Source organism: Lagopus muta, chromosome 8, assembly GCF_023343835.1.
Source record: "Lagopus muta isolate bLagMut1 chromosome 8, bLagMut1 primary, whole genome shotgun sequence".
NCBI lineage: Eukaryota > Metazoa > Chordata > Aves > Galliformes > Phasianidae > Lagopus > Lagopus muta.
Window position 1 is genome coordinate 36,497,161 of NC_064440.1, and position 16,236 is coordinate 36,513,396.

The 16,236-nt window shown below is 46.8% G+C and overlaps 1 protein-coding gene across 4 annotated transcripts in view; it reads left to right on the forward strand.

The window, feature by feature from the left end:
• The window catches only part of ADARB1 (adenosine deaminase RNA specific B1), a 146,312-nt gene that overhangs the window by 35,914 nt on the left and 94,162 nt on the right, over window positions 1-16,236 (forward strand). For all 4 annotated transcript variants that reach the window (XR_007378445.1, XR_007378444.1, XM_048952509.1 and 1 more), the window contains exons 3-5: window positions 2,218-2,286; window positions 7,605-7,758; window positions 12,269-12,337. Coding sequence is in view for 2 of the 4 variants with exons in the window: in XM_048952509.1 (XP_048808466.1) it covers window positions 2,218-2,286; window positions 7,605-7,758; window positions 12,269-12,337 (292 nt within the window). In the remaining 2 variants the exon portion in view is untranslated. The remainder of the gene's footprint in view (window positions 1-2,217; window positions 2,287-7,604; window positions 7,759-12,268; window positions 12,338-16,236) is intronic.

Genomic DNA, 16,236 nt, shown 5'->3' on the forward strand with positions numbered 1-16,236 from the left:
CACAGCACTGGGCTTGATGCAGACTAGCTGTGCCCTACACACGATTGGAAGAGGGAGTGCCCTCCCTGGGGTGGGGACTGATGAGCTGGTCTGGTTCCCGTACCTTCCCAGGTTGGAGCTGAATGCCTTGTGGCACAAGGAGGCTAGAACCTCGGTGGTGCAAACAGGCAGCTCTTTCCAGACAGCTGCAAAGCCCTGGGGCTTTGCAGCTCTGCTGCCCATCCCTGCATAACCCCACATTGCTGCGGCTGCAGGCACTCGGTCCTCAGTCCTCCTGCTGGCGAAGAGTTTGGGCTCTTGCCAAGAAAACAGCTTTTGTGTTTCCTTAAATGTTCTGCTGCTGTTTAGGGAGAAAAAAATAAATATTAAAATTGATGTTATTACTAGAATTGGCCAGCTGGCTGAAATTTTTTTCACTAACAAATCCCACTTGGCACTGTTTTTCTAATGAAGTAATGAGCATGTTTTCAGACAAGGGGACGTGTCACTACAGCACCGCTGCTTTCCAAAGCTGGCAGTGCTCAAACAGCCAGGGTCTGCACAAAGTACAGGGAGAAAGAAGCTTCCAGTCCCAGCGGCCACTCACACACTGCTGGGATGCAGTTTTGCTGTTCACATTTTGACCTCCTTGATCCGTCCTTGCTTCCTTGGCAGTGAAATCGTAGGGATTTGCAGTGCTGGATGGGGATAGCGGGATGTTGGCTGTGGTGGCTGTGCAGCTACAGCAGGAGGCAGATGCTATGTGCACATCTTGGTCTGGATCTTTGCTGCTATATACAGCACTAATCCTGGCTGGAGCAGAAGTCAGACGCATGAAGGCAGGTAGCCTTCAGGGAAGGCAAGCAGCAGGCTGCTGGCACTCAGCTGTCCTTTGCCTGCAGAGGGGCCTCTGGGGGCTACAGCCCAAGGTTTAGACAACTTGGTGGGGAGACTCGAAGGAGTCCCAGAGCCCACTAAATCACAGGGAAGGGGGCAGCTGATGGCAGCTTATCTAAGTCAGTTGTTTTAGGTATGGTTTTATTTCTTACTTCTTAGGTACATTAATTGCACTAACATTGTTTTGTGGGACAAGAGGCAATGAAAACAACAGCTGGATTTGCTGTGTCCTTTGGAAACTCAAACTCAACTTGTTTTTGTTACCCTTCTGAAATGGTCTCCCCACCCCATCAGGCTGCTTCTGATCTTCCTGCATTGAGTCGTTAAGTGTTGATTCAGCTTTTATTTAAATCATTGTGCAAGATTTGAAGCTTCAGAAAAGTCATCAGTGAAATGTTTTCAGAGTTCTATTGAATTCATTTATCCAATTTCTTTGAATTTTCTTTGAAGGGTATTTTTTTTTTCTCTTCAGGCTTGAGAATAGCCAAAGCTGAGAGAAGCAGTATTTGAGGAGCTTATTCCTCTACTAGCATTCCTGTAGCAGTATTTACGGGATGCTTCAGGAGAAAAGTTGACTAAATATTTATTTTTAAACACTAAAGATAAGATAAAATTTTATAGTATCTGCAATGCATCTCCAGTAAAAACTTCTTTTTTTTTTTCCCCTTGGTATTGGAAATCACTGAGCAGCAGCTGTTTTAGAGATACTGAAATTAGTATGGTGTGTGTGTGAGCCTTTTTCTGATCCACAGACCTGTGCTTTTCAGGCTGTTCCCAGTCCTGCTGCCTTCCACGTGCTGTCTGGGCAGATACGGAGGATGGGCTGCTGCTCACAGTAGCCACGTCAGGAAGCCATTCCTTCAGTCCTCATGTGCCCACAGTGTGTTACTCATCCTTATTGATCTGCACATTTTCAGACTGAAACTAGCTTCTTTGCTTCTACTTCTGGTAACTGTAGGCTCTCCAAGTCTGTCCTCACTGGTTTATTGAGTTTATCTTGGTTTGGCAATCATGCAGTCCTGCTGCTCATGCAGTCTCAACAAGGAAATAATGCCTAACTGAGATCTGTGGCAACTCATCTCACTGCGTTGACACCTGGGGAGTGATCAGAAGTCATGGCTAGCTTTCAGGAGATGTCAGCTGCTCAGGCCTGGTTACTGTGAGAATGCAGACAAGAAGAGGGAGAGTTCTCTTGAGAAGCCTTTCTCAAAGATAACTAGCTGGCCTAAGGAAACAGTGCCTGTGCTGCTGCTTCTGCTAATCTGTCTTTATGATGAGCCCAACAGAGAACTGGTGTACAGAACCAGTCCTCATCTCACTCACATCTCCCTTTTTCTCTAGGTTTGGAAGAAAAAACACTTCTATCAAAAAAAGAAAAAATGAAGCTGAGGAAAGAAAGATGGCTACAGAGTAAGTATCCAAAGCATTGCTGTATGGGGGGCACCTCGAGGTGACTGCTGGATTCCTCTGTCTGCAGGTGAAAGTGTTGGGCTGTGGCAGGACAACAGATTGGCCAGGGGGGCTGAATGCTTCTCAAAAGTCTTCAAGCCTGCTCCTCAGCAAATGGGGAAAAAAGTTCCTGGTGTTTTTTTTTTCTTGAATTCAAAGGGCATTTAACACTAAGGTTGACTCTTTACCCCAGCCTGTTTTTGTTATTCCTCCATGTGCATTGTGACTACTTAAAACCCTTCATTAATCCAAGAAAGATGTTGTACCAGTGTAGGTCTGAAAAGGTTTCTTTGAACCTTTTCAAGCTCCTGTACAGCTATGACCAGCTGTGCAGTCATGGGCTAATAGCATCCTGTGGATGTAGGACAGCCTGGAGCTGAGCCCCACCGGCTATTCCCAGGCCTCTGAGAAAAGTAGTGGAGCTCTGCAGGGGGACCTTCTGCTTTTCCACAAAGGATGTCTCTGGAAACTGCTGGCTGCGTTACTGCCCCACATGCCCCAATGAACCTACTCACCAGACTGACTTGCACTTCTAGAGGCTATGTGTATAACCAAGATGTTATAATCACAATATAATTGTGTATAATCAATAGATATCAAGATGTTATAATCGCAATATAATCAAAAGAGTAAGGCAAAGCAAACAAGGATCACAAAAGAGAATAAGTGGAAGAGCTTACCCTTGGGTTGAGCTCACTAGAAGATACCAAAGAGGAGGATCTCCAGAAGAGATCCTTCCCCTCTGGTAGCCAGCTCTTAAATAGGTCCAGGAGGGGTGGAGCCTGGCTCCCCCCCTTCCGGCAGCACAGGTGAATTGCCTTCACCTGTGCTCCTCTGGCTGACTCATGGCTCACCTCAGGTGATTAATCAGAGGTTCAGGCTGTGACTCAGCAGTTCCCATACACTATGAAATAAGAACCAAACAAACCCAGCCCATGGCAGAAATGTTGCTGTTTGTTATGGGAAGAGCGTCTGTGTTTTTGCTGCAACTTTCTTGGCAAGATGTACAGACTCCAATTAGTTATCTGCAATGTGCTTGATGTCCTGAGTAATCTTTAAAGCTCAAGTCTAAAGTGTTTAGACTTGTGCTTTCTCTGTGCAGCCCTGAGTGAGACTCACTTGCAGATGCTAATGTGAGTCAAGTCAAGGAGCCTCATCCTGCAAGGCAATTAGAGATGGTCTTGTATGGAGACCTTTCCAGAGGTGTACAAGAGGCTTGCTGTTGCTTCCTTGTGGAGCAGGGAACATCATCCCCAACCTGAGGATAAGGAAAAGGCAGAAAATGACAGAAAAGGCAGAGGTTCTGAATGCCTTCTTTACGTCTGTCTTTAAAAGTCAGACCAGTTATCCTCAGGATACTCCTCTCTCTGACCTGGTAATCTCGGCTGGGGAGCACACTAACCCCCCTGTGATTCTGAAAGAAACAGTCAGAGACCTACTGCTCCAACTGGACTGTCACAAGTCAATGGGGCCAGATGAGATCCACCCAAGAGTGCTGAGGAAACCGGCGGAGGTGAGAGCCAAGCCGCTTTCCATCATCTGTCAGCGCTCCTTGTTGACTGGTGAGGTCCCAGAAGACTGGAGGCTTGCCAATGTGACTCCCATTTACAAGAAAGGTCGTAAGGAGGATCCGGGAAACTACAGGCCTGTTAGCCTGACCTCGGTGCCAGGGAAGGTTATGGAGCAGATTGTCTTGAGGGAGATCATGTGGCATGTGCGGGGTGACTGGGGGATCAGGCCTAGCCAGCATGGGTTCGTGAAGGGCAGGTCCTGTTTGACCAACCTGATCTCCTTCTATGATCTAGTGACCCATCTGGTGGATGAGGGAAAGGCTGTTGATGTGGTCTACCTAGACTTCAGCAAAGCCTTTGACACTGTCTCCCACAGTATTCTCCTGCAGAAGCTGGCAGCCCGAGGCTTGGATGGGTACACGCTTGGCTGGGTGAGGAGCTGGCTGGAGGGCCGGGCTCAGAGAGTGGTGGTGAATGGAGTTAAATCCAGCTGGCGACCGGTCGTGAGTGGTGTTCCCCAGGGGTCGGTGCTGGGGCCTGTCCTCTTCAATATCTTGATTGATGACCTCGATGAGGGCATCGAGTGCACCCTCAGTAAATTCGCAGATGACACCAAATTGGCTGGAAGTGTGGATCTGCCTGGGGGAAGCCTAGAGGGATCTGGACAGGCTGGAGAGCTGGGCTGAAGCCAATGGGATGAGTTTCAACAAGGCCAAATGCCGGGTCCTGCACTTCGGCTACAACAACCCTAGGCGATGCTACAGGCTTGGGGCGGTGTGGCTGGAGGACTGTGTAGAGGAAATGGACCTGGGGGTATTGATTGATGCTCGTCTGAATATGAGCCGACAGTGTGCCCAGGTGGCCAAGAAGGCCAGTGGCATCCTGGCTTGCATCAGAAACAGCGTTGCAAGCAGGAGCAGAGAGGTGATTGTTCCCCTATATTCAGCACTGGTGAGGCCGCACCTCCAGTACTGTGTCCAGTTTTGGGCCCCTCACTGCAAGAAAGACATGGAGGCCCTGGAACGTGTTCAAAGGAGGGCAACAAAGCTGGTGAGGGGTCTGGAACACAGGAGGAGAGGCTGAAGGAGCTGGGAATGTTCAGCCTGGAGAAGAGGAGGCTCAGGGGAGACCTTATTGCTCTCTATAACTTCCTGAAGGGAGGTTGTAGTGAGCTGGGGGTCGGCCTCTTCTCTCGTGTCATTAGTGATAGGACCAAAGGGAATGGTTTCAAGCTACGACAGGGGAGATTCAGGCTGGACATGAGGAAGTATTACTTTTCAGAAAGGGTGGTCAGGCACTGGAATGGATGCCCAGGGAGGTGGTGGAGTCACCGACCCTGGGGGTGTTCAAGGAAAGGCTGGATGTTGTGTTGAGGGACATGGTTTAGTGGGAGCTGTTGGGAATAGGCGAACGTTTGGACTGGATGATCTTTTAGGTCTTTTCCAACCTTGGTGATTCTATGATTCTATGATTCTATGAACCTGGCTGGCATGTCTGCACTGTCAGCAGAAGCAGCCTGTGCGTGTCAGCTTCTGAGATACTGCTGAGGCATGGGGAATGGCAGAGGGATTCCTTATGCCACCTGGAGCTATTCTTGAGACTATTTTTTCCCTCACACCCTTCTATCCAAGAGAATTGCTGGCAGATTGTGTTGGGGATTGAGCAATGTGGCTTTCTGTGGTACCATATGCTCTCTGCTCCTAAGCTCTCACTGCACTTTGAGCTTAAGTCCATCAACCTGTGATTGCACAAGTCACCGTGAAGGTGTCTCTGGCTGGTAATTTAATACCCTGAGTGCTAGGGAAACTTCATTATCATCAGCCATCAACTTCCAAATTTGGTTGACATGTGCAGTCAGTGTCCCCACTGAGCAGAAAAACTTACCTCTTGTAGTCCTTACAGCTGGCCTGGAACTTGCAGATTCTGTGCTCATGCAAGTTTTTCCTCATCTGTGTGTCTGATACTTTGTGGGAACATTGGAAAGGATTGCTGGCGCACAGTTGAGATCTTCCTGGCTGGGTATCCTGTATCTAACTCTGACTGGTACCAGAAGCTGTAGAGGAAGATAAGCACTCAGCAGCTTTTTGTGATTCAGGATCAACAATAAAAGGACTACATGGGACCTACATAAGAAAGTATGTCTTATGTAAGTAAGAAGACATGCTCCTGGAAGTAGGTGACAGCACTGCTCCCATAGCTATGATCAGTTGCTTTGGAGGTGAAAGCCTAGGAGCAGGCTTCCTATGCTCTTTTTAATCACTCCCTCTTGTATGTATGCCTTCATAGAATCAATTTTACTCAAGACTAGGTATGTTGTTTTGGCCCCTAAAATGGCCTCTTTTCTCCTCTCGGCTCTAAAGCTACAAACTGGGTGGAAAATAAATAAAATATGTCAGCTTTTCTTCAGTAAGGAACCAAGATAGAAAATTTCAGGTCAAACTACTTCTGTCTGAGAAGATAGTTATTACCATTAAATCTGTGCTTTCCTAAATATTCCCAAGAGTTTGTTGTTTCTTCTTATCCCAGAACTGTTTTCTTGACACTGGATGCCAAGACCCTGAGAACTACAGTTCAGCCCAGTAGTGCAAATGCAAAACTTGGAGATTTCTTCAGTTCCAATAAATCATTGTAGGAGAGACTAGAGAAGAGAAAAAAATTATGTAATGATTCAAACATTAGAAGTATGCATATTTCAAAATACATACATCGTATGGCTTCTCAGACACCAGAGACTGTTGGAAAAGAATTTGGGATGGTTGTGCAGAATCAGGTGTCTGAAAATTTTGAGCGCATACTGTTTATGAAAGTACTGAAGTAGTCAGTCTCATAAAGCCAGACCATAAAAAGAAGTGATGTAGAATGGAAAGCTGTGTTCTTGGCAGGGATTGCTGTGCAGAGAAGCTTTTACAATCCAGATTGTCAAAAAAACACCCGTGTGCAATAAATGTTACACGTTATCAGAAACCATTGCTCTTTGACTGAAACAGCTTAGTTAGGGGGTGAACAAGACAAAAATACTAAAGGTGCAAGCAGCTAGCTATTAAGTTTCAGTTTAGCATTATTGAACGTGATCATCTGGGTTAGACTGAGAATCCCAGGTGGCATCTTGCCTGTGCTCTGTAGTCTGGCTGCTTTCATATTTCCACTAAAAGTACTGCATATTCAGTCCTGCTTCTGTGGCCTTGTGTTGGAAGCCCACAGCCTTCCTGTCTCAGTGCTCTTGGCTGTGCAGCTGCTGTTGTTCTGCTCCATCATGTCTAACCTCTCCAGTTCTGCAATGCCGTGACAAGCAGAGGCCTTGGGAGCTGCAGCTTCCCTTGGGTGCATGAAGAGAAAATAGGATTTCCCGTTGTGTCTCACTCCACCCCAACTACTTGAACGTCAAGGCAATGCTGCAGGTTTCGAGGCCCACCTGGCAGGAGAAAGTGGGTGCTTGCACATGCTGCTGGGTTGATTTGGTGGTACTGTAAAGGGATGTCTGGGACAGGTGGGGTATCCAGCTAGGCATCTGTGGGCTGGTGTGGAAGAGAATGTGTTTTGCTGGGGTTTCTGGTTCCATAAGGCTTGAGCAGCTGCACTTCTGCACCAGAGAGCCTCAAGGACTGCACAGCAGACTGCAGCTTTCTGTTCACACCTCCCACTGACTTGTCCAATTCTGAGTGAAAAACTGAAATTAAGTTCATCTTTGTCTACTGCATGCCTCTGGTAGGAGACCATTGTTTGAAAAACATTTCTACTTACCCAATTAAATTATTGTTTCTCATTCAGAAATAGAAAGTGTGAAGCTAGCCAAGCAGAAGCAAAAAGCTGAAGCAAAGCGAAAGGCAACACCTGTTGTGGGAGACATGCAGCCACTGATGGAAGCCCTGCCTGAGCTCTCTGATCTGACCACAGGTATCAAGGGCAGGAAGCCATCCAAGAGGTATGTGTCTCTTAGTAATGGGCTGTGTTATTTCCCTTTTTCCTGCAAGTTAAAGCACCCTCCAGCTCAGATTGTAGCTACAAACAATACAAGCTTGGGGCCCATAGTTAGGAGAACAGGACCTCACCTACATTTCGCTTTTTTTTTTGTTACTCTTGCTGCAAGAAGCTTAAATATGCCTTCTGAATCCACATTTATGAGAACTGTATTGCTTAAAGGTGACTTGGCATGAGACAGACTGGGAGGGACTGGATATTCTGAATGGAAGGACTGATACACAGGCGTCCAGGGTGTAGTGCTGCTGAGCTCACCTGTGGATCTGCACTTGAGATGTGTTTTATAATGAAGGTTGTTCTCATCATTTTCAGGAAATGGCGTTTGCTGCAATAAAAGGAATCTTATATTTTATAGGAGGCTGTAGTATTTAAAGGAGACTAATTCTTGTTTTGCAGGTGGCAAATATGGGGTTGATGGCTTTCCCAAATTCACCTAACTGGTCTGTCAGAGGGAAGCAGATCTGGAGAGCTAGGATTCAAAGCACAGTACTGCCTGCTGGGATTGTTTGCTCTCTTCCTGCATGAGCTGCTGACCATGATGCAGCCCGGTGTTCTGTCCTTCCAGACCTTCAGGCTTTCTCCCAAAGCAGTTCAAGCCCTTAGAGCAGAGATTTACTGTCTAGACAGACTCTCTGTTCACCCTGCTGGCTTGGAATATGATTTTGGATGAGAGTACAAGATGGTTTTTCTTTTCCCTTTATTGTACTGAAAGAGAAGAACTATTTCTGATCCTCTGACACTCACGCTTCAGCCATCCCAGCCAGCCTTAGGGTGTGTTCTGATTGTCCTTGTGTTTTCTCCTTTTTGGTGCAACACTGCCTGCTCAGTCAGTGCTGCAGATGCTTTTCCATCTCCCAGTGCAGAATAGAAGAGCTCTGCGTGGTGAACAAATGCTCATACTTCTACTTACTCAGTAGGGGTTGGAACTGCAAACTTATTTTGATCATATTAAGCAAGCATTTGGATTAGAGGATAGCCAAGTATAAGGCTGCCTTGCAGAGCACCCTTTTCTTTGGTTGAATATCAAGGCTGAAATGACCGTAGAACCTCTTGTGAGCTGTGGGGTGCCCCAGAAAGAAACTCTGACCCAGCTACTACAGGGCGTGACTGAGTTGGCAGTGTGCTGTTCTTCTGGAAAGTCACCCTTCTAACAAACAGCAACTACGTATCTTGTATCTAAGCCTGGGAAAATATTTCCTTTCTGAACTTGGCTCTTAATTCTTTGAATAACATTTTTTTTAATCGGCCGTTCAGTCAGTCTGTCCTCTCAGTGGAATGAGCAGCACAAGTACAGACAGAGTTCTGCAAGGGAGTGGAGTGCTGGACCAAGGCTTAACCTGAGTGGAAACAGTTGGTTTTGACTTCTTTCTGCAATCATGTCCAACCATATATGGCATCTGACTTCAGGTTGTGTTCAGGAGTGGTTCTCCCTCCTTATTGTCCACCTTGGAGGTTAAGTCACGGCTGTATGGAGGGAATGGTTTGCAGAAAGCAAGTACAGGGGGAGAGAGAATGGGTTGACTGCTTCTTTTGGGCATTGCTTTCCCCAGAAGAAATTCACAGTGTCAATGCAGATTGCAATTGTGGACCACCTCAGAAGATAAAGTAGAACTTGAAAGGAAGATGGTGAAGATTCTGGCCCAGCTTCTGCACAAGGGGTCGCTTAGTGATCTGAGGAGTCCTCAGCCTGGATAGGAGTTGGAGACAGAGAAGATTGGGATATAATAGTCTATATTAGGTAAGTGTAATGCAGTTAGGAAATAATTCATCTCCATTGCGAGACATAAGGGACATCAAAAAAGTTAGCAAGTTGCAGATTCAGTGCAAACAGGAAGCTTTCTGTGCTGCACTGCTCCTTGCTGTGGAATATTGTGGTGCCTGGTTTAGGTATGACCTACAAAGCCAGTGAGCAGAGAGCTCTGGGAGGGTTGCTTCATGTTTATAAACTGCAGTCAGCTCAAAGTCCATGAGCTGTAAATGCTGGCACGGTTGTGGCCATACACTTTCCTTGTTCAGTGGGCTGGTGCACCGTGAAGCAGCCACAGAGGCTGCAAGCCCCTGCTCTGGTGAGCATGGATTGCTGTCCAACTTGTGAAGAGCTTTCTCTGTGATGCCATAAGCAATCCAGGCAAATGAGGATGGTGAACAGGAAACCATCCCCATGCCAAGTGGTTAATGAATACAAAGATTGTCTGTTCTGTCACTGTCTTGCTATACCACTGGATGCAGCAATGTGACGCAAACTGCTCAAACCCTGTGGCTGTTTGCCTGCTCTTGCTGATTGCAGTTTCTCATCTGCTGACGGATCTGTTGCATAATGCTGGCTGTGCTAGGGTGACCTCAAAAGGGCCTTGAGAGTATGTGAGCAGTGTGAGGGCATCAACTGCCTGGCTCCTGGTCCTCGTGTAGGCTGGGTGCTGACTGATGTACGTCCGCCTTGTTGGGGTGTGTCTGGTTTGTCGGGCAGCTTTGGCAGTATCCTCTGCTGGAGGGGAATTGAATAGCAGGAGAGCAGCCTACAGCAGCTTGTGTCCACCGGGATCTGAGGAAAAATAAAGTGTTCCAGGATGGGCAGAGGGAGAGATGAGGAGCAGGAGGTGATCAAGTGGTGAGAGATGATGAAGCCGTGTAGGGTGAAGAGACGTGGGGCAGGTAGGAAAGAGAAAAGAGAAAATGGAAAAATTAAAGAATGAAAGATTTAGGGTCAGAGAGGAAGATAGGTTTTTTCCCAGTATGCACTCTGAGAAGCAAGGAGAGTAATGCAGTCCTGCTCTGGCTGTGCTGGGAGCCTGGTGCGTAGGCTTAGCAGAGGATAAGACTCCTGCCCTCTTTCTTAGTTTTACTGTGTTGCCCGAGGCTCTATGTCATGGAATCCTTTCATAGGAGCAGCTGTAGGCACTGATATTGGAGTAATCAATACCTTGTGCTGTCCTTTACTAGTATACATCTTCAGGCAGAGCCTTCCTTCTCTTCCAAAGTCTTATTCTTCCCTGAACTCAGAGCTTCTTCATGCAGAAGCTTTATCCACCAGCTGCCACCATACCATTGATGTTCTAGTTCAGTGGCTCTTTTTTCCTGCTGTCCAGTTTTCCAATAATTTTCCTTCTTAGTGCACTTCAAGTCCCACTGCCATTTCTGCATGTCCCTTGGCTTTGTTGTAGGTTTCTGTTGCTGCTTGGCATTAGGCATCATGTGCTTTCAGCACCTGAGCAGGATGGGGTTACACCTCCTCAGACTTTGCTCAGCAATAGAAAATGGGTGCAGAGAGTGCATATCTGTACTTGCTGCTGTGCCTTAGCTGCACACGGTAGCTAACTTAAACTCACAAACCTTTGGTGAGGATGTATGCTCCCAAGGAGAAATGAATGCTACCATTTTTAAAACACATGTGCAGCCTTAAACACTGACAGTCCTGCAGCATGACTGGCAGCTCTCTTTCAATGCCTGTAATGGCTCATGCAAATGCTGAAGCTCTGCAGTGTTAACAAGGAACGTGAGATGTGGAGGGGTGATACATGACCAGTGGGGAAGTTCTGTGGTATCTTTTCTCTAAGCAGTGGTATAGTTTTGAGCTAGAAGTTAGAGAGAAGCAGCAGATGATTCAAGTATGATCATCTGAAGATCATTCTAGGACTAAATGATACAGTTTTATTTATAAAAATAGTGCATTTACCTCCTGTCCATTTGGTCATGACTCCAGAGTTGTCATCAATGTGTGATGGAAGGAGTCTGCATCTCCATTACCGTCTGGCTATGGAAAAAATTGCATTAAAAATGGGGTGGCCAGCAGGGAGAGGGAGGTGATTGTCCCCCTCTACTCAGCTCTTGTGAGGCCCCATCTGCAGTACTGTGTCCAGGCCTGGGGCCCCCAGTACAAGAAAGACACAGAACGAGTCCAGAGGAGGGCACTAAGAGGATCAGAGGGCTGGAACCCTACAAAAAAGATTGAGAGAACAGGTGTTGTTTAGCTTGGAGAAGAGAAGGCTCTGGGGAGACCTCATTGTAGCTTTCCGTACTTGAAAGCATATGAACAGGAGGGGGAATGACTGTTTACATGTGTTGATAGTGATAGGATAAGGGGGAATGGTTTTAAACTGAGACAGGGGAGGTTTAGGGTTATGTATTAGAAGGAAGTTTTTCACCCAGAGGGTGGTGAGGCACTGGAACATGTTGGCCAAGGAGGCTGTGGATGCCCCATTCCTGGAGGCATTCAAGGCCAGGCTGGATGTGGCTCTGGGCAGCCTGGGCTGCTGGTTGGTGACCCTGCACATAGCAGGGGGTTGGAACTGCATGAGCATCGTGGTCCTTTTCAACCCAGGCCATTCTATGATTCTAGGATTTCAGGACAATTACCTGTACTTCCTGGGAAGGCAGATGGAGAGACACTGAACCCTTTCCATCTCAACAGCAATTGCTAAGTTACCTCTTCTCTGTTTTGTTTCTTCTCTCCACAGGCATGTAAAAGCAAAGGCAGAACCAGCAGACTTCTGTATGATGAAACAAGCTCAGAAACACAGGCTCTTGTAAGTTCCTGATTATCAGATGTTGGGTATTCTTGCTCAAAATCACAGAATGGTTGGGATTGGAAGGGACCTCTGGAGACCATCTGGTCCACCACTCTGCTCAGACAGAGTCACCTGGAGCCACTTGCTCAGCTGGCTTTTCAGTTTCTCCAAGGACGAAGATCACACAACCTCTCTGTGCAGCCAGTTCCCTTTACATGATGCAGGACATTGCAGGTGTCCTGTTCAGAACCCTACTAAAACTCAGTCAATTGTGGATGGATTCACTCCACTTTTACTTCTGTCTCATATAACATGTAAGAGAGCACAGGAAGCTGCATTTACTCCTGAAAGAGTTTGCTTTTCCTTTCTCACTGAAAAGAATCCTAGCTTTGGCCTCCTGGGTTTGATCTCTGGGGTTTCAGAACAAACCCATACTAAACATTCCTACTTGATTTAAGCCAAGTGAGTGTGCACAGCCAGGCTGGTGTGCCCTTTGCCTCAGCTTTCTGATTTGGAATTGCAGCACTCAGCTGTGGCTCGGTCTCCTAAGGCCCATGCACCTCTAGCTGATATGCTCCTGGAAAGCCTCCGGTGGTTGTGTAGGTGAGAATCTCTTTAACCTCTGCATAGCATGAGGTGCTACAGCTGCTCTGCTGAAGTACTTTTCGGATGTTAAGTAATAAGCCTTGCATCCCTTGTGGGGACAGCTGTGCATTGACATTTGCCAAACCTTTTCTTATGAAGTGAAACTCTAAGTACTTTTGAATAAGTCTTGGAATTTCACAAAAAGTCTAGCAACTCTTTGTTCCTTAGTATAATCTGTTTGATATTTTATATGACCACAAGGCATTGGGAACTTCATTTCCCCTCAGTGCAACTCTTGTGGAGCTAGGCTCTGTGACTGTGCAGTGTTTGCTTTCTGTGATCGCTGCTTCTGGGGTGTCCCTGTCAGTTCTATGAAGTAGGAAGGGAACTAGCTGCCTGCTGCAAGCTGAAGAGTGCTCTGCTGATCTGATCTACAACAACATGGGAGGAAGGAAATGTGTGTCTGGCAGGGGAATGGGGCACTGAGTCTGCATGAGTGAGGAGAGACCACGATCGAGGTGACTTACATGAAAGCTCAATTTTTTATTTTTACACTCCTTGTGCTCTGTTCTTGTTCCTCCCTGCTTGATTGCTTTTTGGGAGAATATTTCCACAGCAACAGCTGTGACCAAGTATATAGAGGTAATTCTTTCATGCCCCTACCAAGGTGTTGCACATAGGAAACCTGTATGTTTGAGCAATAAACAAGAGTCAGTGGATGAGCTTGCAAGTGCAGAATCTGCTTTTGTTCTCGTGTGGTCTGAAGTAGTCTTCATTCTGAGCACACTTACCAAATACTCCTGGTCTTTCTTGTTTTACTAGGGAGAAGCTCTAAAAAAATGCCAAGTGATAGTTGACACTAGCATGATTGTTTCTGTCTGTGGCATGAGATCAAGCTACTGGCTTCCACAGATCTGGCAGCAATTTGAGCATTGCCCTTGGGTAAACAAGGTCCATTTCTTGCACTGTTTCTTTCTGAGCTTTACACTGGAGATAATCCTGTCTGTACAGAAGCCTGTTGCTTTATGAGTTTTTTTGGTTTTTTTTTGTTTTTTATCTGCTCAGTTTCTTTTGCATGAACCAATTGAGTGTGGGGATTTTTTTTCTCTCCTCAGAGAAGAGGAAATGGCCCAGTTTCATGAGGTCATCGCAGATCCCAGATACAAAGCCCACCCCCTCTTGGTCATCAGTGAGCATCTCTCCAAGAGGCTAAGGCAGGAAGAAGGCAAGCCCCTCTAGGGCATCGGCTGGGACCAAGTGTGCACGATGAAGCTGGTGCACAGGCTCCAGACCACAAATAAGCACATCCTGAATGTGACCTATTAGCCACTTCAGTCCTTGGAAAAAGTCCAGCATATTATTCAACCCAACAGTCCTGCTTTCTGTCTACAGGAATAACGCAGTTCCCTCCTGATGGTGGTGGCTGCTCCTTGGCAAACAGCCTGCAGTGAGCAGGATGTTCTCTGAGATATTTGCACAAACCAACCTTCCTGTGAAAAGTCTTGACACTTTTTCTCTTTTGGTGGCACAATTCTTTAATTTGTGCCAGAGGTGATGTTTTTGTTGCCCCCTCCAATCCTTGCTGACTACTATGAAAAGAAGTTCTGTTGTGAATGTTGAAGATCACAAGCCCTAGAGCCCAGGATGCTGTTGTAGATCTGTGTAAGGACTGATTCTGCTGTTCAGAGCCATTGTTTTGTGTGAAGAATTTAGCTTTGGAATAAACGCACTTTCGTACAGTACTGAGTTTGTCTGGCTTTTGTTTTGATAAATACCAACTGAAAAATGAGCTTATTCTCGTCAATGGAAAAATGACTTAAGAGAACATTTTTTCTCTTGTGTTGTGTGCAGTGAACAGCAAGACTGCTGTTGCAGCATGTGACACCTATAATAATTACAGATTGTCTAAATCACAAACTTGCCTTCTTCCTGCCCTGGGAGCGTGTGCTTTCAGTAAGTGATGCATATCCCTTTTGGCATGTTTTGTGTTTCTTGCTTGGCCTGCCCTACGATAATCACAGAATCATAGAATCACTCAGCTTGGAAAAGACCTTAAAGATCATCGAGTCCAACCACAACCTAACCATACTACTGTAACTCTGACAACCCTCTGCTAAATCATGTTCCTGAGCACCACATCCAGATGGTTTTTAAATGCATCCAGGGATGGTGACTTAACCATCTCCCTGGGGACCCTATTCCAGTGCTTAACAACCCTTTCTGTAAACAAGTGTTTTCTGATATCCACCCTAAACTTACCCTGGTGCAACTTAAGGCCATTTCCCCTTGTCCTGTCACCAGTAAGAAGAGACCAACCCTGCTCCTGCTGTAAGCACCTTTCAGGTATTTGAAGAGAGCGGTAAGGTCTCCCCTCAGCCTCCTGTTCCCCAGACTAAACAGCCCCAGTTCCTACAGTCTTTCCTCATAGGCCATATTCTCCAAGCCCTTCCCCAGCCTTGTTGCCTTTCTTTGGATCTGCTCCAGCACCTCCAGGTCTTTTCTGTACTGAGGTGCCCAAAACTGAACACAGTACTTGAGGCGAGGTCTCACCAGTGCTGAGTACATGGGCAGGATGACTTCCCCAGTCCTGCTCACCATACCATTACTGATCCAAGCCAGGATGCCATTGGCCTTCTTGGCCACCTGGGTACTCTGCTGGCTCACGTTCAGCAGACTGTCCATAAGTACCAAAAGGTCCCTTTCCATCAGGCAGCTTTCCAGCCACTCCTCCCTGAGCCTGTAGGGTTGCCTGGGGTTGCTGTGACCAAAATTCAGGACCTGACACTTGGCCCTATTGAAACTCATACACTTGGCCCATCAATCCAGTCTATCCAGGTCCCTCTGTTAGTGCCTTTCTCCCCTCAGGCAGATCATCACTCCCTCCCAACTTGGTGTCGTCTGCAAATTTACTGATGGTGCACTCAATCCCCTTGTCAAGATCATTAATAAATATGCTAAATAGAAGTGGCTCCAGTACTGAGGCCTGGGGGACACCGCTCCTGACCGGGCACCAACTGGATTTAACTCCACTGACACAGCTCTTTGGGGCTGGCTATCCAGTGTTTCACCCAGTGGAGTGTATGCCTGTCCAAACCATGGGCTGCCAGCTTCCCCACAAGAATGCTGGGGACAGCTTTACTGAAGTCCAGGTACACCACATAGACAGCCACTAAGTGGGTCACCTTATCTCAGAATGAAATCAGGCTTGTCAGACAGGATCTACCATTCATGAACCCTTGCTGACTGGGCCTGATCCCCTGGTTGACCTTTAATTGGTCCATGATGGCTCCTGAGATTATCCGTTCCATGATCTTCCTGGGCACCGAGGTGAG